At 48.9% G+C, this 27,189-nt stretch overlaps 1 protein-coding gene across 8 annotated transcripts in view; it reads left to right on the top strand.

Annotated features, from left to right (window-relative positions):
* CCND3 (cyclin D3) overlaps positions 1–25,649 on the top strand; it is a 125,351-nt gene extending 99,702 nt beyond the window's left edge. For 2 of the 8 annotated variants that reach the window (XM_025382225.1, XM_025382226.1), the window contains 3 exons: positions 23,200–23,359; positions 23,900–24,036; positions 24,486–25,649. In XM_025382225.1, coding sequence (XP_025238010.1) covers positions 23,914–24,036; positions 24,486–24,653 — 291 coding nt within the window. In that variant the 5' untranslated portion in view covers positions 23,200–23,359; positions 23,900–23,913 and the 3' untranslated portion in view covers positions 24,654–25,649. Of the gene's footprint in view, positions 1–18,771; positions 19,660–20,028; positions 20,245–23,199; positions 23,360–23,899 lie in introns of those variants that run through there. The other 6 variants (XM_025382220.1, XM_025382221.1, XM_025382224.1 and 3 more) reach the window with 6 other exon arrangements.
* The last annotated feature ends 1,540 nt before the right edge of the window (positions 25,650–27,189 follow it).

Here is a 27,189-nt window from a genome sequence, read left to right as displayed (position 1 = left end):
GCTCTGTCGCCCAGGCTGGAGTGCGGTGGCCGGATCTCAGCTCACTGCAAGCTCCGCCTCCCGGGTTCACGCCATTCTCCGGCCTCAGCCTCCCGAGTAGCTGGGACTACAGGCGCCCGCCACCTCACCTGGCTAGTTTTTTTTTTTTGTATTTCTTAATAGAGACAGGGTTTCACCGTGTTAGCCAGGATGGTCTCGATCTCCTGACCTCGTGATCCGCCCGTCTCGGCCTCCCAAAGTGCTGGGATTACAGGCTTGAGCCACCGCGCCCGGCCTTTTTTTTTCTTGAGATGGGGTTTTGCTCTTATTGCCCAGGCTGGAGTGCAATGGGCAATCTCAAGCTCACTGCACCCTCCACCTCCTGGGTTCAGGCCATTCTCCTGCCTCAGCCTCCCGAATAGCTGGGATTGATTACAGGTATGCATCACCACGCCTGGCTAATTTTGTGTTTTTAGTAGAAATGGGGTTTCTCCATGTTGGTCAAGCTGGTCTCGAACTCCTGACCTCAGGTGATCCACCAACCTCCCAAAATGCTGGGATTACAGGCGTGAGCCACCGCGCCTGGCCAATCCTCTGACATTTGTATAAAAGTTTTTGCATGGGTTGGGCGCGGTGGCTCACGCCTGTAATCCCAGCACTTTGGGAGGCTGAGACGGGTGGATCATGAGGTCAGGAGATTGAGACCATCCTGGCTAACATGGTGAAACACAGTCTTTACTAAAAAAAAAATACAAAAAGATTAGAAAAGTTAAGCATGCATGCATCAGTACTGCACTCCTTTTTATGGCTAAATGATATTCCACTGTATGCATATGCCATATTATGTTCATTTATTCATATGTCCACAAATGTTGGGTTGTTTCCATTTTTTTTTTTTTTTTTTTTGAGACGGAGTCTCGCTCTGTTGCCTGGTGTGGTGGCGGGTGCCTGTAGTCCCACCTACTCGGGAGGCTGAGGCAGGAGAATGGCATGAACCCGGGAGGCGGAGCTTGCAGTGAGCTGAGATCGCACCACTGCACTCCAGCCTGGGCGACAGAGTGAGACTCTGCCTCAAAAAAAAAAAGTTTTTGTGTGGATGTATGTTTTTATTTTTCATGGTGTATACCTAGAAGTGGAATTGCTAGGTTAGGTGGTAACTCTGTTGAACATTTTGAGGAACTGCAGAACTGTTTTCTGAAGCAGCAATACCATTTTACATTTTTACCAGCAGTGTGTGAATGTTCTAGTTTCTCCACATCATGACCAACACTTGTTTCTGAACTGAGACGCTTCTGAGAGTGAAAGGGTGCACCATTAATAAATATGCCAACACGACTGACATTAACTGGAACATATTCTTACCCTACCTAGATACCAAACAATTAGAAGATTCAATTCCTGATTTCAGGGAACTTTCTGGCCACATGATGAGTCAAAGCCCCAAACCCACATACTTGAGTCAATTAAAGAATCAAGTAAAGGTAAATTATTAAGAAGGAAAGCAAAGTACATCTAAATTCCCCCAGGAGATTGTATTCTCTTTAAGAGAAAAGAACTGTTTTATTTGTCTTTGTATTGTTTGTGGCCCCGGGTATATCTTGTGTTTGACAGGGTCTCAATAAAGGTCTGTGGACTAAGTGAATGGATGATACAAATTCTACTGTACAGAATAGAATGACTCACCTAGCAGGGGTTTTTGAGTTTGGGGGAAGTATGGCTCTTTGCTAAAAATGTAAATATATATTTTTTCCTCCATGCTGTAACAACACTAATGACAATTTAAAAATGAAAAAGTAGGCTGGGCCTGGTGGCCCACGCCTGTAATCCCAGCCCTTTGGGAGGCCAAGGCGGGCGGATCACTTGGAGTCAGGAGTTCGAGACCAGCCTGGCCAACATGGTGAAAACCCGTCTCTACTAAAAATACTTAAATTAGCTGGGCATGGTGCCGTGCAACTATAGTCCCAGCTACTGAGGAGACTGAGGCAGGGAATCACTTGAACCGGGAGGTGGAGGTTGCAGTGAGCTGAGATTGTACCACTGGTCTGTCTGCCTGGGCAACAGAGAGAGATTCTGTCTCAATAATAATAATAATAATAAATAAAGATAAAGTAAGGTAAAGATTGGTGGCTCATACCTGTAATCCCAGCACTTTGGAAAGCCGAGGCAGGAGGATTGCTTGAGGCCAGGAGTTCCAGACCAGTTTGGACAATATAGACCCCATCTCTGCAAAAAAAATTTTAAAAAACAAAAATAAAGAAAATGGAAGCAAATAACCTACAGTGAGAGGAATCTGGAACTGTGAATGGCTGACAATAGGTTGGGGAAAGACTATCCAAAGAGGGGAATTGCCTGAGCAGGGGGGCAGGAATCAAAGCACCCATCTTCATGCAGTGTACCTCTTGCAGCAGGTTAACCTTTGGAACTACAAAGATGTGGTGCCTTCCCCCAGGAATTTCCATCCTTTTGGGAGAAAACAGGATTTATTCACAGGAAACAAGGAGAATAGTTTAGAACAACCATTAAGTGGATGTATGCCCTTAAGCGTCATTGATCCTTCTGGCCCTAAATTTCTGTAATCTCTCAGTTCCATACCCTCATAGCTTCATGGAAGAGATGGGCCAGGAGCTAGGCCTTAAGGGAAGAGGCTGGATTTGGAGAAAGGAGCAGGATGCCAGTGGTGGGTGATAAGGCCCAGAGGTGAGCTGGAGTGCTAGGGCTGAGATAAAATTGGATAGGGCAGCTGGGGCCTCTTCTTGAAGGCAAACTTTGAAAGCCAGGCTGGTTGTCTTTTAAATTTAACCGATAAGCAGGTCCTTGGACTTAAGATGAAAGGAGTGTCTGTGAGAGATTAATCTGATGGCCTTGGGCCATTGATCTGGATCTGTCTGGAAGCAGTGTGAAGATGAGGCTCTCTGGGAGGCTTTTGCAACAGTAATATAGGCCCAGTCTTTCAAAGGAGGGTTTGAAAACCCCTAGGAAAACTCCTTCTGCCAGTTGTTTGTGTGGAGTTAACTTTTCCTTAACCATAGTAACTTAAACCATTGTTTTTATATTACAACAATTAGGGCTATATTATGGGCCAGAATCCAAGATGTATATAGGTTTCTAAGGCAGAATATTTAGACTTCAAATAAATTTCAGTTTTCCAGAGGGCAATCAGATTTAGGTCATGCTATCAGATTCCTCAGAGAAATCCATTCTTCTTTGCTGTAAAGGGTTTAAAATCTGAGGACTAAAGAAAGATGGTGCTGGGCCAGGCGCGGTGGCTCACGCCTGTAATCCCAGCACTTTGGGAGGCCGAGGCGGGCGGATCACGAGGTCAGGAGATCAAGACCATCCTGGCTAATACGGTGAAACCCCATCTCTACTAAAAATACAAAAAATTAGCTGGACGTGGTGGTGGGCACCTGTGGTCCTAGCTACTCAGGAGGCTGAGGCAGGAAAATCACTTGAACCCAGGAGGCGGAACTTGCAGTGAGCCCAGATGACACCACTACACTCCAGCCTGGGCGACAGAGCCAGACTCCGTCTCAAAAAAAAAAAAAAAAGAAAGAAAGATGGTGCCATACATAAACATGTGTAAGTTGCGAACTGGGTGGGAATATGATGGTACCTTTAGAACATTGAGGATCGGCCTTGCTTAGTACCAGGAAAATTCTGGTTGGTAATGAAGGAGGAGCCAGCACCTCAAGGTCTTTCCCAGACCTTTCTAAAGGCCCTAGTTCTGCCCAATGAACTGGCATGTTTGGCACTTGTCTGGTTTACATTTATTTATTAATTTTAATTTTTTTTTTTTTTTTTTGAGATGCAGTCTTGCTCTGTTGCCCAGGCTGGAGTGCAGTGGCACAATCTCAGCTCACTGCAACCTCTGCCTCCTGGGTTCAAGTGATTCTCTTGCCTCAGCTTCCCAAGTGGCTAGGATTACAGGTGCCCGCCACCACGCCCGGCTAATTTTTGTATTTTTAGTAGAGACGGGGTTTCATCATGTTGGCCAGGCTGGTCTATAACTCCTGACCTCGGGTGATCCACCTGCCTCGGCCTCCCAAAGTGCTGGGATTACAGGCCACTGTGCCCAGCCCTCCATTTAAATATGTATATATTTAAAATTTTTATTTGATCACCTTTCTCAAGTTGAATTTTTTATTTTCTTTTGAGATAGGGCCTCGCTCTGTTGCCCAAGTGCAATCACAGCTCACTGCAGCCTTGACCTCCTAGGCATAAGCAATCTTCCTGCCCCAGCCTCCCATGTAGCTGGGACTACAGGCATGTGCCACCACACTTGGCTAATTTTTTTTTTTTTTTTTGAGACGGAGTCTCACTGTGTCGCCCAGGCTGGGGTGCAGTGGTGCGATCTCGGCTCACTGCAAGCTCCGCCTCCTGGGTTCACGCCATTCTCCTGCCTCAGCCTCCGAGTAGCTGGGACTACAGGCGCCCGCCACCACGCCCGGCTAGTTTTTTGTATTTTTAGTAGAGACGGGGTTTCACCATGTTAGCCAGGGATGGTCTCGATCTCCTGACCTCGTGATCCACCCGCCTCGGCCTCCCAAAGTGCTGGGATTACAGGCTTGAGCCACCGTGCCCGGCCTACTTGGCTAATTTTTAATTTTAATTTTAATTTTTTTGCAGAGACAGGGTCTCACTTTGTTGCCCAGGCTGGTTTCAAACTCTTGGCCTCAAGCAATCCTCCTGCCTCCTTAGCCTCCCAAAGTGCTGGGATTACAGTTTGGCTATCTTTTTTTTTTTTTTTTTGTAGAGATAGGGTCACCATTCTGGCTTGCCTGGTTTACTTTTAATGTATCACCACTAAGATGTTTGCTGTGGGGTTTCAGTAGCACCCTATGTAAGACTAGGTAAGTTCCCATTTGTCCCTGCTTTGTCAAGAGTTTTTTCTTTTTTTTTTTTTTTTTATGAGACGGAGTCTCGCTCTGTCGCCCAGGCTGGAGTGCAGTGGCCGGATCTCAGCTCACTGCAAACTCTGCCTCCCGGGTTTACGCCATTCTCCTGCCTCAGCCTCCCGAGTAGCTGGGACTACAGGCGCCCGCCACCTCGCCCGGCTAGTTTTTTGTATTTTTTAGTAGAGACAGGGTTTCACCGTGTTAGCCAGGATGGTCTCGATCTCCTGACCTCGTGATCCCCCCGACTCGGCCTCCCAAAGTGCTGGGATTACAGGCGTGAGCCACTGCGCCCGGCCAAGAGTTTTTTCTTATGAATGGATGTTGACTTTCATCAAACACTTTTTAGGTATCTGTTGATGTAGTCATGTGATTTTCCCTCTTTAATCTGTTAGTGTGATCAATTATACTGATTTTTTTCAAAATAATAAATATAACATGCAGTTTGGTATACAGTCAACTTAATCACAACATATTACCCTTTTTACTTATTGGCTGGAATCAGTTTGCTAATATTTTGCTTAGGATTTTGCGTCCATGTTCATAAGTGTAATTTTTTTCACATATTGTTCTTGTTGGGTTTTGGAATCATTACATTAAAAGTGATTGGAAAGGCCGGGCGCGGTGGCTCAAGCCTGTAATCCCAGCACTTTGGGAGGCCGAGACGGGCGGATCACGAGGTCAGGAGATCGAGACCATCCTGGCTAACACAGTGAAACCCCGTCTCTACTAAAAAATACAAAAAACTAGCCGGGCGAGGTGGCGGGCACCTGTAGTCCCAGCTACTCGGGAGGCTGAGGCAGGAGAATGGCGTGAACCCAGGAGGCGGAGCTTGCAGTGAGCTGAGATCCGGCCACTGCACTCCAGCCTGGGCAAGAGAGCCAGTCTCCCCCTCAAAAAAAAAAAAAAAAAAAAAAGATTTGAAGTGAACCTCTCTTTATATTCTCTGAAAGCTTTTGTGTAAGATTGAAATTACTTCTTTCTTGAATGTTTGGGAGAACTCTGCCTGTTTGCTATTGACGGTTGCCCCATCAGGTGGGTGTTAGTAGAGAAAGTAGAGACAGTAAAGATACTTAACTTGAGGGGTAAACATAGCTTAAACAATAAGGAAAATTTTATATATTTCATACATCACAAAAAGTCCAGAGGTAGGTGGTTCAGGATTGGTTAATTCAGCAGCTCAACATCATCAGGGAGGGAAATTCATTCCAGTCATTCTCAGGTGGCAGCTCCTTCTTTCATTATTGCAAGATGGCTGCAGCTGCTCCAGGCATCACAGCACAGTAGTTAAGCGTGTTGATTTTACATGCCAAACTTGGTTCCAAAGCCCATCACTGTAGGACAATTGAGTAAATTGCTTAATCTCTCTGTAAAATGGGATAATAATACTTTAATTCAGAAGTTTACTATTATATGGATTAAATTAATGAGGCTAGGCACGATGGCTCACATCTGTAATCCTAGCACTTTGGAAGGTGGAAGCAGAAGGATCACTGGAGGCCAGGACTTCAAGACCAGCCTAGGCAACACGGTGAAGCCCCCTCCATCTCTAAACAATAACAACAAAAAATTTTTATTTTATTTATTTATTTTTTTGAGACGGAGTCTTGCTCTGTCACCCAGGCTGAAGTGCAATGGTGCTATTCTCCGCTCACCGCAACCTCCGCCTCCAGGGTTCAAGTAATTCTCCTGCTTCAGCCTTCCGAGTAGCTGGGATTACAGGCGCACGTCACAATACCTGGCTAATTTTTTGTATTTTTAGTAGAGACGGGGTTTCACCATGTTGGCCAGGCTGGTTTGAAATCCTGACCTCGTGATTCGCCTGCCTCAGCCTCTCAAAGTGCTGGGATTACAGGCATGAGCCACTGCACCTGGCTTTTTTTTTTCTTTTAAGGCAGAATCTTGCTCTGTACCCCAGGCTGGAGTGCAGTGGCGCAATCTCAGCTTACCTCCACTTTCCAGGTTCAAGTGATTCTCCTGCCTCAGCCTCTGGAGTAGCTGGGACTATAGGTGCACACCACCACACCGGTCTAATTTTTGTATTTTTAGTAGAGATGGGGTTTTGCCATGTTGGTCAGGCTGGTCTCGAACTCCTGGCCTCAAGTGATCCACCAGCCTCGGCCTCCCAAAGTGCTGGGATTAAAGGCGTGAGCCACTGCTCCCGGCCAACAAACATTTTTTTTAAAATGAGTTTTTTTTTTTTCTTTTCCAAACTCTTAAAATAGTGCCTGGCACATAGTAAGTATTCAATAATATGAGCATGTCTTCCTCCATTCTCACACAGAGCAGGAAAGAAGCTGTGTTCCTCCCGTGCCCCATTGATGGAAGTCCTTTAGCAGACTCACCTCCACACTTGATTGGTCAGATTTACAGCAAGTGCCCATTCCTAAACCACTTGTGGAATTACTGTGATTTGGTTTGGAGTAACTTGGATTCAACCTCCAAGACCAGGGAGTCCCTGACCTCCCCTGAAACACACCACCTGATAGCTCAACAAAACCTGGGTTCTCATCACAACAGAGAGGCTGGAGTGGTGAAGGTGGGAGGGGTCTGTTGGGTCACACAAGGAAGGGCAAAATGGGGGTCCCCATTCTTACTGGTTCTCCATGAAATTCCTTGGGCACTCAAAACCCTTGGATTTACCTACCACTGCACAGTTTACTTAGTGCTTTTTAACTCATGCATTATCTCATCCAGTCCTAGAGCCACCCTCTAAGCAGTCTTGTTATCCCCCTTTGACAGGCTTTGACACACTTGCCCAGTTGTGTATATATAGTTGGGACAGAGCCAGGTCCTGGGACTCAAGTCGAAGTCTTCAGACTCAATGTTTTGCATTTTTTTTTTTTTTTTTTTTGAGGTGGAGTCTCACTCTGTCACCCAGGCTGGAGTGTAGAGGTGCCATCTCGGCTCACTGCAACCTCTGCCTCCTGGGTTCAAGCAGTTTTCCTGCCTCAGCCTCCCAAGTAGCTGGGATTATAGGCACACACCATCACGCCTGGCGAATTTTTGTATTTTTAGTACAAACGGGGTTTCACCATGTTGGCCAGCCTGGTCTTGAACTCCTGACCTCAGGTGATTTCGCCTGGCTTGGCCTCCCAAAGTGTTGGGATTACAGGCGTGAGCCACCGCACCCAGCCTATTTTGCACTTTTATTTGTCTTCCATCAATTCCCAATGCCTGTCATTGGCCACCCCTCACAACTGCCACATCCTTGTGCCCCCTCTGCTATTGTTTATGGAATATTTAAAAAATAAAAATTATTCATTAAGAAGAAACTTGATGAAATCCCAGGTTTCATGTCTCTCTCTCTCTCACACACACACACTCACACTTTAAAATGAGCGTAAGGTATTTATTTGGGCTTAGAACGTGGGCTCTGGCATTTGATTACCTTGGTTGGAGTCCCAGCTCTGCCACTGTAGCACATGCAGTTGGTCTCCACCCAGGTGTCCATGGCACTTAGCGTTTGAGAGTGCACCAGCCTCACTTCCAAGTTGCTGGCACTGTCACTTTGCTTGAGGGCTTGTTCTGACTATCAGAGTCCATCATGCCCTCCCACAAAAAGGCTGGAAGTACTGGGGAATTAATTCCACTCCTCCACCATCCCCAAGCAGCCCTCATACAATGGCTGTTGGGGATTGGTAGACAAATCTCCCTGCTTCCCCACCCCTCAGGTACAGTAGCGGTCAAGCATGCACTTTTGATTGTCTCCTAGTTCCAAGGCAGGATTGAGCTCCATTTGTCCACCATGGTTAACAATAACGCAGTCTTCACTGGCCTCTGTCCCTTCCCCGCTCATTTCTCCACCCGCTTTAGCTGCTTCATGGAATCGCCTCTCAGGTAAATTATTTCACTTGAATCCTTGTCTCAAGGTCTGCTTCTGGGAAGCCCAAATTGAGACAGACACTTGCTAGTTGTATGGCTGACACTGGTTGTCACCTAACCCCTTTGTGTCTCTCTTTTTTCTATCGGTAATGGAAGGAGAATAATACCACCTCAACCTCACAGAACAGGTGTGGTACAGCTCTCAGTGACTGGCTAGGAGAAAGCACTTAACAAGAGGGATCTAGGCCAGGCCTGGTGGCTCATGCCTGTAATCCCAGCACTTTGGGAGGCCAAGGCTGGCAGATCACCTGAGGTCAGAAGTTTAAGATCAGCCTGACCAACCTGGTGAAACCCCATCTCTACTAAAAATACAAAAAAAAAAAAAAAAAAAATTAGCTGGGCATGGTGGCAAGCGCCTGTAATCCCAGCTACTTGGGAGGCTGAGGCAGGAGAATTGCAGAGCAAGACTCTGTCTCAGAAAATTAAAAAAATAATAATAAGTGGGATCTAATATTATTACTACCTAATAGTATTATTACTATTATTGCTCTGGTGTGCCACCAGGGGTGTTGTGCCACACTGGGGACATACTACTCCTGACCCCCCACCTGAACTTTCTCTGGATGCCCTCTTCCTGCTTCTCTCTCCTTACTCCCACTTACTCTCTAAGCTCCTGCAATCCCATTTCTGCCACCATGACTGTTTCATGGAATTCAGGTGATCAGAACCACCAATCCCCACCAGTCCCAGGACAGCCCACCCTTCCTATCACACAAACCACCCTGCCTACTTCTGATGAGTGTTGCAAATGCCCATGTAAAAGTCTTCTGTCTTCATAACATCTTAGGATTCCTGCGTTGTGGAGGATCATCATATCAGGCGCTTTAGACTGGAAGCTTAAAAGGGAGGCTTCTTGGCCCGGCGCGGTGGCTCATGCCTATAATCCCAGATCTTTGGGAGGCCGAGGCAGGCGGATCACGAGGTCAGGAGATCGAGACCATCCTGGCTAACACGGTGAAACCCCGTCTCTACTAAAAATACAAAAAATTAGCCAGGCATGGTGGCGAGTGCCGGTAGCCCCAGCTACTCGGGAGGCTGAGGCAGGAGAATGGCGTGAACCCGGGAAGCAGAGCTTGCAGTGAGCTGAGATCGCACCACTGCACTCCAGCCTGGACGACAGAGTGAGACTCCGTCTCAAAGAAAAAAAAAAAAAAGAAAAAAAGGGAAGCTTCTCATCTCCGACCCATGTCCAGCATGTCCCAGGGCTGCCGGATGTGTGGAAGGCACGTGATAAGGCACCTGATTGTTAATGATCACAGCTATCTTTATTGACCACCTACTATGAGCCTAGGACAGCTGAGGGTACTTTTCCCATATTAATCCCTTCATTCACCATATGAAATAGGAGTTGTTAACATCCCCCGTTTGCAAATGAGAAGCCTGGGACAGAAAAGTTAAGTAACCTGCTCAGGATCACACAATCACACAGCTGGCAAATAGCAGAGCTGGGCATCAACCTAAATCGAGAGCTCACTTACTTAATGACTGTGCCAAACCAATGCCAGTGCTATCTCCTGCCTAGAATGAGGAATGCTTGCCAGCTGAGAACCAAAGACAGCTCTCTCTTTGCAAGTATATTGCTGTAGCAGATTACCCTTCCACACCTGAGGCCTGTGTGCACCTCAGTCTTACCTGTGGAACAGGAATCTCAAGCAGAATGACAGAACAGGAAAGCCTCATTTCTTCAGAACCCAGAAAGCCAGAAACAGGAAGAAAAAGCAACTGCTTAAATATATAGGTTGTATTCTTATTTTGTGAGGAGAGACTTGACAGTTTCAGTCTAGTATCTGATGTTTCTTTTCCCAAGCAGCTTATAAGCTAGAAATTGCAAACTGCTTTTTGTCCCTCAGACCCAGTATATGGGCTCATCATGTATGGCTTGTATGGTTTTGTTACTGTTTTTCAACTGAAGTAATATATAATTTTTTTTTTTGAGATGCAGTCTCGCTCTGTTGCCCAGGCTGGAGTGCAGTGGCCGGATCTCAGCTCACTGCAAGCTCCGCCTCCCGGGTTCATGCCATTCTCCTGCCTCAGCCTCCTGAGTAGCTGGGACTACAGGCGTCTGCCACTACACCCGGCTAATTTTTTTGTATTTTTAGTAGAGACGGGGTTTCACTGTGTTAGCCAAGATGGTCTCGATTTCCTGACCTCGTGATCCGCCCACCTCGGCCTCCCAAAGTGCTGGGATTACAGGCGTGAGCCACCGCGCCCGGCCGTAATATAGATATTTTAAGAAATTTCTTTTTTTTTTTTGTTTTGAGACGGAGTCTTGCTCTGTCCCCACCTCCCAAAGTGTTGAGATTACAGTCACGAGCCACTGCGCCCAGCGGAAATTTCTTTTCTTTTGAGACGCAGTCTCACTCTGTCCCCCAGGCTGGAGTGCAGTGGCACAATCTTGGTTCGGTGGAACCTCTGCCTCTGGGGTTTAAGCGATTCTCCTACCTCAGCCTCTTGAGTAGCTGGCATTACGGGTGTGTGTCACTATGCCTGGCTAATTTTTGTATTTTCAGTAGAGATGGGGTTCCATCATGTTGGCCAGGCTGGTCTTGAACGCCTAGCCTCAAGTGATCCACCCACCTCAGCCTCCCAAAGTGCTGTGATTACAGGCATGAGCCACCACACCCAGACTTTTTCTTTTCTTTTGTAGTAGTGGGGTCTCGCTGTGCTGCCTAGGCTGGTCTTGAACCCCTGGCCTCAGTGATCCTCTCAACTCAGCCTCTCAAAGTGCAGGGATTGCAGGCGTGAGCCACAGTGCCCGATCTAAGAAATATTATCTTGGGGAAACAGGGAATCTATGGCCACACTCATTACTATGGTGTAGCAAAAGTCTGAAGCTAAGCAGTACCTCTTGGGCTTTGGTTGGGACATGTGCTATCTACTGTGTCTGGCCCCAACAGCTACTTTACCACATGTGAGTTGCCATTTATCATGTGATGTATGCTGGTGTTTTTCTTTTTTTTTTTTTTTGAGACGGAGTCTGGCTCTGTTGCCCAGGCTGGAGTGCAGTGGCCGGATCTCAGCTCACTGCAAGCCCCGCCTCCCGGGTTCACGCCATTCTCCTGCCTCAGCCTCCCGAGTAGCTGGGAGTACAAGCGCCCGCCACCTCGCCCGGCTAATTTTTTTTTGTATTTTAGTAGAGACGGGGTTTCACCGTGTTAGCCAGGATGGTCTCGATCTCCTGACCTCGTGATCCGCCCGTCTCGGCCTCCCAAAGTGCTGGGATTACAGGCTTGAGCCACCGCGCCCGGCCATCTGGTGTTTTTCTTATATCCAGCTTGTTTTATTCATAAACTCAGATTTATTGAGCCAGATGTGGTAGTGTATGCCTATGGTCCCAGCTACTTGGGAAGCTAAGGTGGGAAGATCACTTGAGCCTGGGAGATAGGGGCTGCAGTGAGTCGTTATCATGCTACTGTATTCCAGCCTGGGTAATACAGTGAGACCCTGTCTCAAAAAAAAAAAAAAAAAAAAAAAAATTATTGAACATCTACTATGAGCTGGATACCATCCTCTTTTGGTGGTGTGGTGTGGGAGTAGACAAGCTGTAAACAGAATATGCAAGCAAAGTATATGCTATACTAGTGATCAGTGGTAAGCAGAAGAATAAAGCAGTGAAAGAGCATAAGAAGTGTCAGGGCTGGGGAGCTGGCATTAAAATTTAGGTAGGATGGCCAGGAAAGGCTGTAAGAGGAATACAACTTTTGGATTTCCTGAAGGAAGTGAGGGAGTGGGCCATGTGGATATCCGGAGGCAGAACATTCCAGGCAGATGGAACAGCACGTGCAAAGAGAACATGTATGCCTGGTGTGTTCCATGAACAGTGTGGCCAGAGCAGAGTGAGGGAGAGTACTGGAAATGGGGTGGAAGTACAGATGCTGCAGGGTCTTTGGCAGTCACTCCAAGTGAAATGGAGAGCCACTGAGAGTGATGGGTTGAGACTAGACTGGAGGGCCAAGGGTGGGTCAGGGAGACTTGGCAGGAGGCTACCACTGTAATCCAGGTAAGAGATGACGCAACTCGGACCAAGGGAGTAGCATCGGAAATCAAGAAAAGAAAGGGATTGGAGATGTATTTTTGATGTAGAATCAACCAGAAGTGGGTCGCAGGTTGGATGTGAAGGACCAGTAAGGTCAAGGAAGAACCGAGTTTGGACAGAGGAGGTAACAAAGGAGGAAAAAAAAGTAAATTTTGAAAATATTTTGAAATTATTAATAGCTCCTCTGTGATCTGCTGATCAGAGTGTGGGGATTGTGTGGGATTTGAGAGAGAGGAGTCAGGAATGACACCAAGTGTTTGGCCTGAGCCATTAGAAGGATGGAGTTGCCATTTTCTGAGATGAGCGTGTAGGAAGAGCGAGGTTTTTGGGGAAAGATCAGGATGTCAGTTTTGGAGAAGTTGAGTTTAACTGGCCTATTGGACATCCTTGTGACGTTGCCAAGAAGGCAGCCTCCGATATAAAACGGAAACTGAAAACAGGTCAGTTCACACCAGCTCTGATTTGGTAGTGCTGCCCAAAGTGCTGTGTTGAGATTTTAAATGCCCATCCAGGTTGGTTTTCTTTTTTTGTTTGTTTGTTTGTTTTTTAGACAGAGTCTTACTCTGTTGCCCAGGCTAGAGTGCTGTGGTGTGATCTCAGCTTACTGCAACCTCCACCTCCTGGGTTCAAGTGATTCTCCTTCCTCAGCCTCCCAAGTAGCTGGGATTACAGGTGTGCGCCACCACGCGTGGCTAATTTTTTTTTGTATTTTTAGTAGAGATGGGGTTTCACCATGTTGTTCAGGCTGGTTTTGATCTCCTGACCTCGTGATCTGCCCACCTCGGCCTCCCAAAGTACTGGGATTACAGATGTGAGCCACCGCACCTGGCCAATTTTTGTATTTTTAGTAGAGATGAGGTTTTGCCATGTTGGCCAGGCTGGTCTTGAACTCCTGACCTCAGGTGATCCACCCACCTCGGCCTCCCAAAGTGCTGGGATTACAGGCATGAGCCACCGCGCCCGGCCGAAGAGTGCTCAATTTTTACTGATAGGAGTGGACAAACAAAGAGTTTTAAAGATTAATGTGAAATATTGTACAAATATTATAGATGCTCGTAATAGTGACCTGGAATACTGTAAGCACTGAGATAGCTCCTTGATTCTCAAAGAAAAAAAACTAAATTATGTGCAGTTTGGTTTAATGCTTTTTGTTGTTGAGACAGGTCTCACTCTGTTGCCCAGGGTGGAGTGCAGTAGTGTGATCTGGGCTCACTGCAACCTCCACCTCCCAGGCTCAAACAATTCTCCTGCCTCAGCCTCCCAAGTAGCTGGGACTACAGGCGTTTGCCACTGCATTCGGCTAATTTATATATATATATATTTTGGTAGAGATGGGGTTTTATTGTGTTGGCGAGGCTGGTCTCGAACTCCTGGCCTCAAGTGATCTGCTGCCCCGGCCTCCCAAAGTGCTGGGATTACAGGTGCGAGCCACCGTGCCCGGCCAACTTTGTGCTTTTGAGTCCCACAATCACAACTTTTTAAAAAAGGGTTCACCACATGCCAGCCACTCTTCTATGTATTTTAAACAAATCAACCCATTTCATCCTCACAACCGCTCTATAGGGGAGTACTACTGTTATCACCATTTTCAGAAAAGGAAACTCAGGCACAGAGAGGTGGTTTAACTTAGCCAAAGTCACACAATGAGGGAGTGGAGTGGCAGAGGGGTGTGGCTCCAGACCCTGGAGGGTCCTCTCCATACACCAGACCATGCGTTTACCGTCATAAGCCAGGTCATCAGGATTTGCTAGAGATGCAATTCTAGGAGTGGGGCTCTTGCTGCTCAAACTTTTGCTTTTCTTAGAGGGGTTATGGATGCATGTTCATAACAGAAAGGGTACTCCTTGAGAAAGGGAATAATAATAATCATTTCAGAAACTACTGTCTCTGAATGCTTGCTTTGTGCCAGGCACAGGTGAGACGTTTTCTGCTCATTTAGTTTTCAGAACATCATTATGGGGCTATTATATTATCCCCACTGGATAAAAGAGGAAACAGAGAGGTTCCAATAATTGTCTCAGAGTCATAAGGTGGGGAGCCAGGTTTGAATTGAAAGCAGTCTCTGACTCCAGAGCCCTGTTTAGCACCCGTGTCCTCAGCCCCATGGCTCGCTTGGCTCGCCCCAGCATCTCCATGGGTCTGAAGGTAACTAAGCCATGGCATGTGGACTGTGGGGTGATGGGCCTCACCCATCACCTTGTTCACCCTCTTACTTCTCAGATGGGGACTTTTTTTTTTTTTTTGTAGACGGAATTTCGCTCTTGTTGCCCAGGCTGGAGGGCAATGGCACGACCTCGGCTCACTGCAACCTCTGGCTCCAGGGTTCAAGCGATTCTCCTGCTCAGCCTCCGGAGTAACTGGGACACCACACCCAGCTAATTTTTTTGTATTTTTTGTAGAGATGGGGTTTCACCATGTTGGCCAGGCTGGTCTCGAACTCCTGACCTCAGGTGATCCCGCCTTGGCCTCCCAAAGTGCTGGGATTACAGGCGTGAGCCACTGTGCCGGCCCCAGATAGGGATATTTTGATGAAGGGAAAGAGAAAGAAAATGTATCTTTCCTCTTTGGGGTTTCTTATTTGGCCTGTGACATTCCATTCCCACTCCTCCTCCAATTTGCCATTTTATTGACTTTTTCTAATTGGATGCACCTGGGTGGAAACGCCTCATACTATTGGCCCCGGTCATTGCTTTGTCTTTATTTTCCTTTTAGAAAAACAAAGACAAAAAAAGCAAGAGGAGCCTCTATTTCTTTGAGGTGGAGGTAACTGGTGAACTTGTGCTGGTCCTGCACTGAGCTCACCTGCCTCCCCAGTGGCCAGTCCTTGGCCCTGAAAGTCGGGGATGATCTAGCTCTAGGTATGGCTGTTTCATCCAGGGGTGAGGCAGAAGTATCTCTCCTAAAGTCCTGCTCACCAGGAGCTCCCGTCCCCATACTGCAGGTTCACACCCAGCTTTCAGGACTAGTCAGTCTGTGTGGCCCTCCCTCAATTAATAAATCAGCAACTAAAAGGCCGGGTGCGGTGGCTAACGCCTGTAATCCCAGCATTTTGGGAGACTGAGGGGGGTGGCTCACTTGAGGTCAGGAGTTTGAGACCAGCCTGGCCAACATGGTGAAACCCCATCTCTACTGAAAATACAAAAATTAGCCGGGCAGGGTGGTGGGCACCTATAATCCCAGCTACTCAGGAGGCTGAGGCAGGAGAATCACTTGAAACCGGGAGGCGGAGGTTGCAGTGAGCCGAGGTCGTGCCATTGCACTCCAGCCTGGCAACAAGAGCAAAACTCCGTGTCAAAAAAAAAAAAAACAAAACCAACTAACCAAACAAACAAACAAAAACCCTTCTATTTGTTAAAAAAAAAAAAAGAAAGAAATCCACCATGAACCAAAAATTAGTCAAAACAATGAACTAAAATATTTTGTTTTTGTAAAATGTATGATAACAAAATGTTAAGGCACGTCATGTACCATCATGGTTCACTGCAGCCTTGAACTCCTGGGCTCAAGCAATCCTCCTGCTTCAGTCTCCCTAGTAGCTGGGACTACAGGCTTGTGCCACTGCACCCAGCTTATTTATTTATTTTTTTTGTAGAGATAGGAGTCTTGCTTTGTTGTCCAGGCTGGTCTTCAACTCCTGGCTTCCAGTGATCCTCCTGCCTCAGCCTCCCAAAGTGCTGGGCTGATGGGACATTTTTATACATAGTGCCATGTTTCTATAAATGAGAAGTTTAAAAAATATTGATTTTAAAAATTAATTTATGTCAAGAATTTTTATGAACAAAGTTAAAAAACCAAACAAAAATACAAAAAGGGTTAATATCTTTGAGACTTGATGAGCATTTATAAATCAATAAAACAAACATCCCTATAAATGAATAAGCTAAGGACATGAATGGGTAATGTATATAAGAAATGTAAATGTCTAAAAATATGCCAAAATAGATTTATTATTACTAATAAGCCACTTTCTCTAGTTGGCAGAGTTGTTTTGAAAAATAGGTATGTAATGATGGTGGAGTAGATTGGTTTAACTATTCAGCAGGAAAATTTGGCAATTAGAAGTGTATCAAAAGCCTTAGAATGTTTCATAACCTTAGATTGGGAAATTCCACTTCTAGAAATTAATTCACTTCTAGAAATAATCATGAGTGTGCACAAAGATATCACCCCAAAAATATTTTACAGTATTGTGTCTAATAGGGAAGAACTAGAAATAATTTAAATTTCCACCAATACAGGTTTGTCAAAATACATTTTGTACATTCAGCTGATGGTATACTATGTCCCCATTACAAATTATGTCCTAGAATATTTAATGGCATGGAAAAGTGTTAACAGTATTTTTTTTTAATGAAAAAAGCTTACAAAACAGTTTGTGATGATTCCATTTAAAATGTGTGTTTATTCATAGAACAAAGATTACCAAATAAACATTGATATATTAAAGGGTTATTACTGGATGGCAAATTGCAAATGATTATTTCCTTTTTTTGTGGCTTATCTACATTTTTGAAGTTTTCTACAATGCAAAAGAGTATTTTATGATATTAAAACTACAATACAATTTATTATAGAAGAAAGAATAATTCGGCCAGGCGCAGTGGCTCATACCTGTAATCCCAGCACTTTTGGAGGCCGAGACCGGCGGATCACGAGATCAGGAGTTCGAGACTAGCCTGGCCAACAGAGTGAAACCCCGTTTCTACGAAAAATACAAAAATTAGCCAGGCATGGTGGTGCGTGCCTGTAGTCCCAGCTACTCGCGAATCGCTTGAATATGGGAGGTGGAGGTTGCAGTGAGCCCAGATGGCGCCACTGCACTCCAGCTTGAGCAACAGAGTGAGGCTTCGTCTCAAACAAATAATAATAATAATAATAATAATAATAATAATAATAAACAGAAAATGGTTGGCACAGAACTTACATCTTCTACATAGTGTCATTTCTCTAGTTACTTCCTTAGTAAGGAAAGAGACACTTCCTTAGTGTCTCCTAAGTCAGGAGGACCCCAGTAGGGCAGGGATCTTCTATAGCCTCCTCTCATTTGGAGCATTATTGGAGGTCTTTTGTCTGCTTCTTGGTCAAGGGAATCCAGCTTCCGGTAAAACTACAAAGTAACCAAAAGTTTGGGAGGTGGAAGAAATGCAACCGGTAGATCTCAGAGTCTGTGGGAGAAACTGATTCAGTGAGAATCTAGTTTTTCCGTCCAGTTTCTCCAAACAGAAACTAAGGCCGACTTTAGGGGCTTGTCCAAAGCTGGGCAACCAACTTGACAAGGTGAGGAGGCCTTGACTCCATGGCCTTTCCGTTCTGTTATATGCTGATTTAGACTAAAGCTCTCATACTTTAAAGTGCACAGAAATCTAGTTAAAATGCAGATTCTGATTCAGGTTAGGGGTGGGCCTGAGAGTCTGCATTTCTAACCAGCTCCCAGGCGATGACCATGCACGGGACAGGTCTGGGATCACTGATTAACTAGCAGTGGTGTAGAGCACAGAATCTGGAGCAAGAAGGCCAGATTCCCAATCCTAGCTCTGCCACGGGCCAACCGAATGACAGTTGCCTCGGTTTCCGAGTTTTCGTGAAGATGTAGTGAGTCATTACATTGTGAGGCTTTGGAGCAGTGTTCACTAAGAACTGACTCTGACATTATTTATCGCATTCCTTAGAGCAAGCAGCCGGTGAAGTAGGGTTTGACGAATGAATAAGTGAATGAATGACCTTTGGAGAAAAATTCTTTCCTGGGTGACTAGAGTCCGAGAAGCAAAATGGGAGGGCTCGTGGGTGGGTAGGAGGCCCACCTCCTAGAAAGTTCTCTGCACCCGGTGGTCCAGAGGGCCCGGAGTGCCCGGAAGCCGGCCGGCTTGCGCTCAGCGGCCCAATGGGGCCGCGGGAGGGAGGGGAGAGCGCCCAGCCAGCCCTTTCCGTCCGGGGCGCCGCAGCCCCGCCCCTCGGAGCGTTGCGACGTCCGAGCATTCCACGGTTGCTACATCGTCGCGAGGGGCGGGGCGCCTGTCAGGGAAGCGGCGCGCGCGGGCGGCGGGCGGGCTGGGGATCCGCCGCGCAGTGCCAGCGCCAGCGCCAGACCCGCTCTCCGCGCTCTCCGGCCCGTCGCCTGCCTTGAAACTCGCGAGCCCGCACTCCCGCCCTGCCTGTGCGCTGCCCGAGTATGGAGCTGCTGTGTTGCGAAGGCACCCGGCACGCGCCCCGGGCCGGGCCGGACCCGCGGCTCCTCGGGGACCAGCGTGTCCTGCAGAGCCTGCTCCGCCTGGAGGAGCGCTACGTTCCCCGCGCCTCCTACTTCCAGTGCGTGCAGCGGGAGATAAAGCCGCACATGCGGAAGATGCTGGCTTACTGGATGCTGGAGGTACCGCCCGGACGCGTCCCCCTCCCCCACCGCTCCCGGGTCTGGACACACCGGGGCCGCCCTGTCGGGACATCGCGGTCCCCACAGCAATCTGCAGGATGCTCCTAGGCTAAGACCCCCGGGGCCTGGCCTTTCACTAGGGCACCCTAGCCAGCTGCCTCCCTTGCTTTCCCGAGCCCTAATCGGCTCCTCCCAACTGTGAGTGCCAGTCACTTGGCACCGTAACTGTGCCTCTCTTCGGGCCGAGAAAACGGGACCAGGGACATCGTCTCCCCTTCGGCTTCTCACAGCGTCTCCCGCTTCCCTCCCCCTCCCGGCCTTCTCCGGAGAGCGCGCCTGGAAAACCCTGGGCTCGGCCGCCCCCGCCCGGGAGCCGGTTCCTGTGTCTGTCGCGGGGTTCTGGCGGGGAAGGCGATGGGGGTGGCGCGCGCCCTGTTCCGGCCGACAGGGAAATGAAAAGTGCGGGAGGCAGTGGCAGGAGCCTCCTCCCTTCCCTTCGGGTGTGTGCAGTGGTGGCGGTGATGGGGGTGAGGTCCCAGCTCTCTGGCTACCATGGGTGACCCTTGCGTCCCACTTCCCGTCGCTGTGGGGGAGGGGAGTCTCCGTTTGGAATCCTTCTTGAGGAAGGGCTCCTTGACTTTACCACCCCCACCCCACCAAGGGGAGAGGGGAGGAGGCCGCGCAGAGGAAGTGGGGGGCGTCACCTTGGGGAGGGCCCATCCTCCTCCTTTATTGGTCCTTGTCTCTGTAAGTAGCTTACCCTCTCTCCCGTTTTTGCTCCCTATCCCACCTCACTTCAGCGCCCCCACCCCGGCGCTGCTGTGTTCCCCACGCTCCGGCCCCAGCAGTGACTGTGCGCCCTCCCCCAGGTATGTGAGGAGCAGCGCTGTGAGGAGGAAGTCTTCCCCCTGGCCATGAACTACCTGGATCGCTACCTGTCCTGTGTCCCCACCCGAAAGGCGCAGTTGCAGCTCCTGGGTGCGGTCTGCATGCTGCTGGCCTCCAAGCTGCGCGAGACCACGCCCCTGACCATCGAAAAACTGTGCATCTATACCGACCACGCTGTCTCTCCCCGCCAATTGCGGGTGCGTGTGTAACTCCCCCCACCCCCGACACATACTGTCTCCCCACTTTCCAGGAAAAGGAACGCTTGAGATATCAGAGGCTTTCTGCTCCCTGGAGAGGGCGCAAGGCGATCAGGACCTTTGGGAAGGGAATTGGGGTGGAACAAACGATGGGGCAGTGTGGTGTGGTGGTTAGTATCACTCCCGCCCAGGCTCGAGCTGCAGTCAGGCATTAAACCCCCTCCTGACCTCCAGGGGATGCCACTCCTTCCTGGTCTTTCTCTCAGATAGCAACAAGTCAAACTGCATGTCTACACTCACTAGTACTTTGCCTCTGGGTTTACGCAGCCACCATGAGTTATTTATTGGCAGCAGAAGGGCATGCCTGCACACCCCCACTGGAGTAGGGGAGTGGAATGTGCTTCATGTGGGGGAGGGGGTTTGCCTTGGTTGAGTCTTTATCCTCATGTGGACTTTGTGATAGAAAAACCTCCCAGAGCCAATTAAAGCCAGGCTCTGATTGCTTTAAGGAAGGGCTGATGTATTTCATCCCACCTTCTTTGCTTCCTCTTATATCCCGGAAGAGACAGCTTCTTCCTAATCCTTTCCTGTCCTCATTCTGAGGAACTGGAGCAGCTGCTTTGGGCCTGGTGGAAACAGCTCCCTCTACCCCCCTTAGCCAAAGGCCCAAGCTGAGGGACAGGCAGGGAGGTGAGCTGCAGCTGCTTCCGATGTGATAATGGTGCCCCCTCCCCCGGCCCGCCCTCTCTGACCAAGGTCTTTCATAACCCTGTGGGGAGCTGCTGTCACTCCTGTGGTTTGGGAAGTGGCTCCCTGGGCCTCTTGCTGGAAACTTGGGCTGGGCTCAGACAGGGCAGGAAAGTCACCGGTTCTGTCCCGCCTCAGAAGGAGCCTCAGTCCCGGGGAGCTGCTGGATCTGGAAGAGGTTATTTAGGACATGCAGATTGTCTCCTAGGGGGCTGGGGGGAGAGGGTGGGTGAGCTGGCACTTACTTCCACCTTGCTCTGTGGCGGGCCAAGTCTTCTGCTGACCCTGAGAGGAGTCTCTGGGCCCCATCTCCCAGGGAGGAGGGCAGCAAGCAGGCTGCTGTGATTGGCTGGCAGGGAAGCCAGGGTACTGAGGCCCCCGACTGCTGTGAGTCGAGGAACAGGATTCCTCTTCCTGCCAAGTAGCTCAGAGATGGGAGTAGGAGGCCAGAGTTGGGAATCCAGGAGACTCCACAGCTCTTTGTGATGAATCTGGTAGTTTTTGGCAAGTCTGAAGGTGGAGCTAGTTTCCAGGGCCAGAGAGCAAGATGTTTTTGGAGGGGTTGGGGCTGGAAGGTAGAAGGGGAACTTCCTTTTTGTGAAAAGATGGAGGTGGTGTGTGTGCCCACATATGAGGGTTTTTCAGTGCAGGCAAAAAGTACTCTTCCCTTTGTCTGAGCTGGGTGTGGAGTGCCCAGAAGACTTCCTAGAAGGTCAAGGTTGGAAGGGACCTCTGAGAACTCCAATTGGTCCATATCCGTGTGCAGCAGAGGAGGCTGAGGCCCAAGGAGGGAGGGAAAGCTCCCTGCCTCAGCATCGCACTGAGCAGATGAGTGTAGAACCTGGGTCTTCTAGCTAGACCAGGTTGCCTTAAAAGTCAGGGATGTGATGGCTGCTGCCACCCACTGAAGCTAAGCACTTGCAGGGGTGTGTTCTCCACCAGTTAACACTGGGATTCTCTGGTTGCCTGGATATGGGGAAGGGTGGCCACCTTCCCTCAAACATGACCCCTTGCCTCCCCATAGGGAGAGTCCCACCCCCAGTTGCCTTCCAGATGCTTCCTTAGAAGCTGGGTCCCTTCTGTTTACTGCTGAGTTAGGAGTTGGCTCCTGGGACAGTCACTGGGAGTAGCGTTGTAATTTCTCTGCCTCACTTCTGGCCAGGCTGTTTTCTCTGGGGCTCTTTGAGGGTAGGGACTGATTTGAGAGGCTGACACCTAAGCCGGGGCCAAGACAGAGACAGCTGTGGCTGGGGCCTGGAAGAGGTTGGGTGGGGTTGCCATTTCTGCCTCAATAAGGAGTCAAACCCACAAGTTCCTTCCTGAGATAAAACAATGAAGAAATCCTCATGTGTGCAACTCAGAAATGGGGCCAGGTCTGGGAACCCATGATGAGTGGATTGGGGTGAGGCTTCCAGGCTTCTCCCAAAACCTAGTACTGGCAGGTAGGCTTGGGTAGGTGAGGATAGGACTTGATCCCTCAGGAATCATTTGGGGCCATCCTGTCTGGCTTGGCCTCCGCCTATCCTCCTGAAAGTCAAGTGGCATGGGGCACTATGGGTTCCAGCTAAAGGGGGTGGGGTGGGGTGCTATACCTCAGGACCTGTCCCTGATATCCTACCAAGGGGATGTGGCTTGGGTTGGGCAATCTCCCCTTTGAGGAACCTCAGAAAAGGCTCAGTGGCTGTCATTGGAGGAGTCATACTCCCTCCTGTTGATTCAAGAGGTGTGGACTTGGCTGGGATGCAGAGTTGCAGGGGAAGCTAGTGGTGATCTGCCCTTTCACAAATCCTTGGGGTTGGGAGAGTCTCTGCTTCATCCCAGAGGAGTCCCCAGTTCATAGTGATGCTGTGGTATCTGCTGCTTCCGTCTTTCAGCCCTGGCTGGAGAAATCCTCAGAGCCCTGAATGAAGTCAGGAGAAGGCCTGAATTACTGGCCCCTTAAACATAACCAGACAGGATTAAAAGGGATAATCCATGTAAAGTATGTTGTCTTGGCACCTAGTAAATGATCAGTAAGTGCTCAAAGCACATGCCCCCTCCTCTTCCCTGCCTTGAACTCCATGGTGCCTGGCCCTAAAATCAGAAACTGAGGTCTTGGGCTTTAAAAGTTTGATGGGCTTCCCTGCCTATGAGACTTTGAGACTTCTGCTTTACTCCTTCCTTTTCCCTTCTCCAGCCACTGACCCCACCCTTTCCCCCGTTTTCCAGGACTGGGAGGTGCTGGTCCTAGGGAAGCTCAAGTGGGACCTGGCTGCTGTGATTGCACATGATTTCCTGGCCCTCATTCTGCACCGGCTTTCTCTGCCCCGTGACCGACAGGCCTTGGTCAAAAAGCACGCCCAGACCTTTTTGGCCCTCTGTGCTACAGGTAAGAGCCCTGTGCACATTTTTGGCAAATTGGAAAAATCATTAGACTTATAAGGGTGAGAGGTAACTAGGAGATTCTGGTTTATACTGTCAAAATTAATTTGTGAAAATTACATCCCCTCTGAGCCCCCAGTCTCGATACAGAAAAGCAGGTCATAATCAGCTCTATGGGATCTCAGACCCCTCCAGTTTGTAGGAGGGACACCGAGGGTATAGAGAGAAGTGACTCGCCCAAGGTCCCACAGTGAACATGTTGGGAACAGAACCCCTGTCTCTTGGCCGTAGTTGTGTTCCCACACTAGGGAGTGTCTTGTCTATTCCCTGGACCTATGGAAACTGGCAGTTGGTCCTGATCTCTAGGAAAGATACTCTTTCCTGTCTTCCTCCCTTGCCGATATCTTGCCCCACCCACTGCTGGAGTTTTCTAGCATGTCCTCTGCTCTACTTATCCTGCCTGGCACTTTCTGAGGAGTCGGAAGTCCATGCTGGCTGTTATCCTTCAGGTTTCCTCATCTCATGGTTCCCTTTCCTCCTCTCCAAGATTATACCTTTGCCATGTACCCACCATCCATGATCGCCACGGGCAGCATTGGGGCTGCAGTGCAAGGCCTGGGTGCCTGCTCCATGTCCGGGGATGAGCTCACAGAGCTGCTGGCAGGGATCACTGGCACTGAAGTGGTGAGTGCTGGGCAGCTGGGCAGCAGCCTCTCCATTCATATAGTGCTATGCCCTGAGCCTCCAGTAGAGGGAAACCTCCAACCCCAACCTGGTCCTGAGTCCTGGTTTCACAACCTTGGGGCTTTGTGGCTTTTTATCTCCTGCCTTGGTCTGGAGAAGAGCAAGTATCTTGGGTGGGGTGAAGGGCACTGGCCCTAGGGGCTCTTTTCTTGCCAAGTGGTGTGCTGGAGTGGGGGTGGGGGATTCGGTGTCAGATGCAGGGCTGCTCTCACACTCCCTTGCCACATCCTCTTGCTAGTTTCTGAGAACTGAAGAGCGATTCCTGGGGCTGGGCTGTGGCCTAACCTCCCCAGACTTCCCCATGTGTTGGGAGCTGTCCTTCCCCTGCACCTGCTGCCAGATGCTATGGGGGGGAGTGTTCACTCCTCACTGTTCTCCCATGTTCCCAGGACTGCCTGCGGGCCTGTCAGGAGCAGATCGAAGCTGCACTCAGGGAGAGCCTCAGGGAAGCCGCCCAGACCAGCTCCAGCCCAGCGCCCAAAGCCCCCCGGGGCTCCAGCAGCCAAGGGCCCAGCCAGACCAGCACTCCTACAGATGTCACAGCCATACACCTGTAGCCCTGGAGAGGCCCTCTGGAGTGGCCACTAAGCAGAGGAGGGGCCGCTGCCACCCACCTCCCTGCCTCCAGGAACAAACCACACCACATCTGAAGCCTGAAGGGGCGTCTGTTCCCCCTTCACAAAGCCCAAGGGGTCTGGTCCTACCCATCCCCGCAGTGTGCACTAAGGGGCCTGGCCAGCCACGTCTGCATTTCGGTGGGTAGTCAAGCTCCTCCTCCCTGCATCTGACCAGCAGCGCCTTTCCCAACTCTAGCTGGGGGTGGGCCAGGCTGATGGGACAGAATTGGATACATAACGCCAGCATTCCTTTTGAGCGCCCCCCACCCCTGGGGGCTGTTTTCAACTGCCAAAATGCTCTAGTGCCTTCTAAAGGTGTTGCCCCTTCTAGGGTTATTGCATTTGGATTGGGGTCCCTCTGAAATTTCATGCATGATAGACACGTATGAGGGGGAATAGTCTAGATGACTCCTCAGTACTTTGGAGGCCCCTATATAATCCGTGCTGACAGCTGCTCCTAGAGGGAGGGGCCTAGGCCTCAGCCAGAGAAGCTATAAATTCCTCTTTGCTTTGTTTTCTGCTCAGCTTCTGTGTGATTGACAGCTTTGCTGCTGAAGGCTCATTTTAATTTATTAATTGCTTTGAGCACAACTGTAAGAGGACATAATGGGGTCCTGGCCATCCCACAAGTGGCGGTAACCCTGGTGGTTGCTGTTTTCCTCCCTTCTGCTACTGGCAAAAGGATCATTGTGGCCGAGGAGCTGCTACAGCCTGGGGTGGGGTCATGCCCTCCTCTCCCGTTGTCCCTCTGCCCCATCCTCCAGCAGAGAAAATGCAACAGGGATGCCCTGGAGGTGGCTGAGCCCCTGTCTAGAGAGGGAGGAAGCCCTGTTGACACAGGTCTTTCCTAAGGCCACAAGGTTTAGGCTGGTGGCCCAGGACCATCATCCTACTGTAATAAAGATTGTGAAATAAAACTGGCTTTGGCTTCTTGGATTGGTGTGTGGGTTAAGTCTATTTCTGGACTGTATGAGGTAAGGAGGCGGAAGCCAGTGGTCTAAAGCAGGGATCATTGAGCCTTCTGTAAAGGGCTGGATAGTTAGGCTTTGCGGGCTATATGGTCTCTGACCCAAATATAATCAGTTCTGCTTTATAATGTGACCTATGTGTTCCTGAAAATCACTATGCCATGCAATTTGCACAATAAAAACCACAGGTCTCATGGGAAAAATGGGGCTTGAAGCACAACACTCAAATGAGTGACACATGTTAAAAAAAGGATAGCTTGGTTTTTACATATGTCAAATGGTTGAGAAATACATAAATATTACAATAAATACGGCCTTTTATCTTGAAGACATGCACTTTGCTTTTGGAAGTGGATGTTGGAAGGGTTGCTCAACACAGGTGGGCAGCTGAGTGAGGTAGCTGGTACATGTTCAAGTGTGAGTTTTGTGTACTAGTTAGGCTTGGTTCAGCTGGGTACAGTTTCCCATATTCACCTAATGTTTCTCGATGAAATCATACACAAGCAACATTAAGCCTGCGTTATGATCAAACTGTTCCCAAATATATTAAATGGGTTGGAACAAATGCACAATTTTGGAAGCAAATAAGGGTTATAGCAGGATTATACTTAACTCTGCTGTTGTAGCACAAAAGCAGCCACATGAAACATGTAAATGGGTGAGCGTGGCTGTTCCAACAAAATTATGGATGCTGAAACTGGAATTTCATGTAATTCCTACCTATCACAAAATACTGTTAATTTTTTTCCCCATTTAAAAATGGAAAAATCATTCTTAGCTCATGGGCCACACAAAAACAGGCACTTGGGCTGGGTGCAGTGGCTCATGCCTGTCATCCCAGCACTTTGGGAGGCTGAGGCGGGTGGATCACCTGAGGTCAGGAGTTGGAGACCAGCCTGGCCAACCTGGTGAAACCCCATCTCTACTAAAAATTTAAAAATTAGCCAGGCGTGGTAGCACGCACCCGTAGTCTCAGCTACTCAGGAGGCTGAGGCAAGAGAATCTATCGAACCCAGGAGGCGGAGGCTGCAGTGAGCCAAGATCATGCCACTGTACTCCAGCCTGGGCAACAGAGCGAGACTCTGTCTCAAAAAATAAATCAACAAAAAAAGGGGCACTTGGCCGTAGTTTACTAGTCACTAAAGCTTTCATTGGCTGAAAAGCCAGAAAGGGAGCCTGTTTGATGCTAGCTCTGATCTAACTCTTCTTGGGCCCAGCCTTATTCTCTGGCCTTTCTTGACTGTATCTCTGCTTTCCTCAAGTTTTCTCTTGTAGTCCTTTCATCCACAGCTGACACATGACCATCTTTGGACAACCTGCTCCTGGCTGCTGCAGCCTGTCATGGGAGAAGGCAGAGGATGTGTCCCCAGGTGGCTAACAAGGTGAGTGTAGCCTGGAGAAACAAGCTTGGAGATCAAGGGAGGTGGCTCCTATATAAACAGGACAAGAATGTCCTCCATCTTCCAGATACTAACAGGAGTAATGCCCACCTCCATTTACTACACCAA

Source organism: Theropithecus gelada, chromosome 4 (assembly GCF_003255815.1).
Source record: "Theropithecus gelada isolate Dixy chromosome 4, Tgel_1.0, whole genome shotgun sequence".
Classification (NCBI taxonomy): Eukaryota; Metazoa; Chordata; class Mammalia; order Primates; family Cercopithecidae; genus Theropithecus; species Theropithecus gelada.
This window is presented reverse-complemented; position numbering and strand designations above follow the sequence as displayed.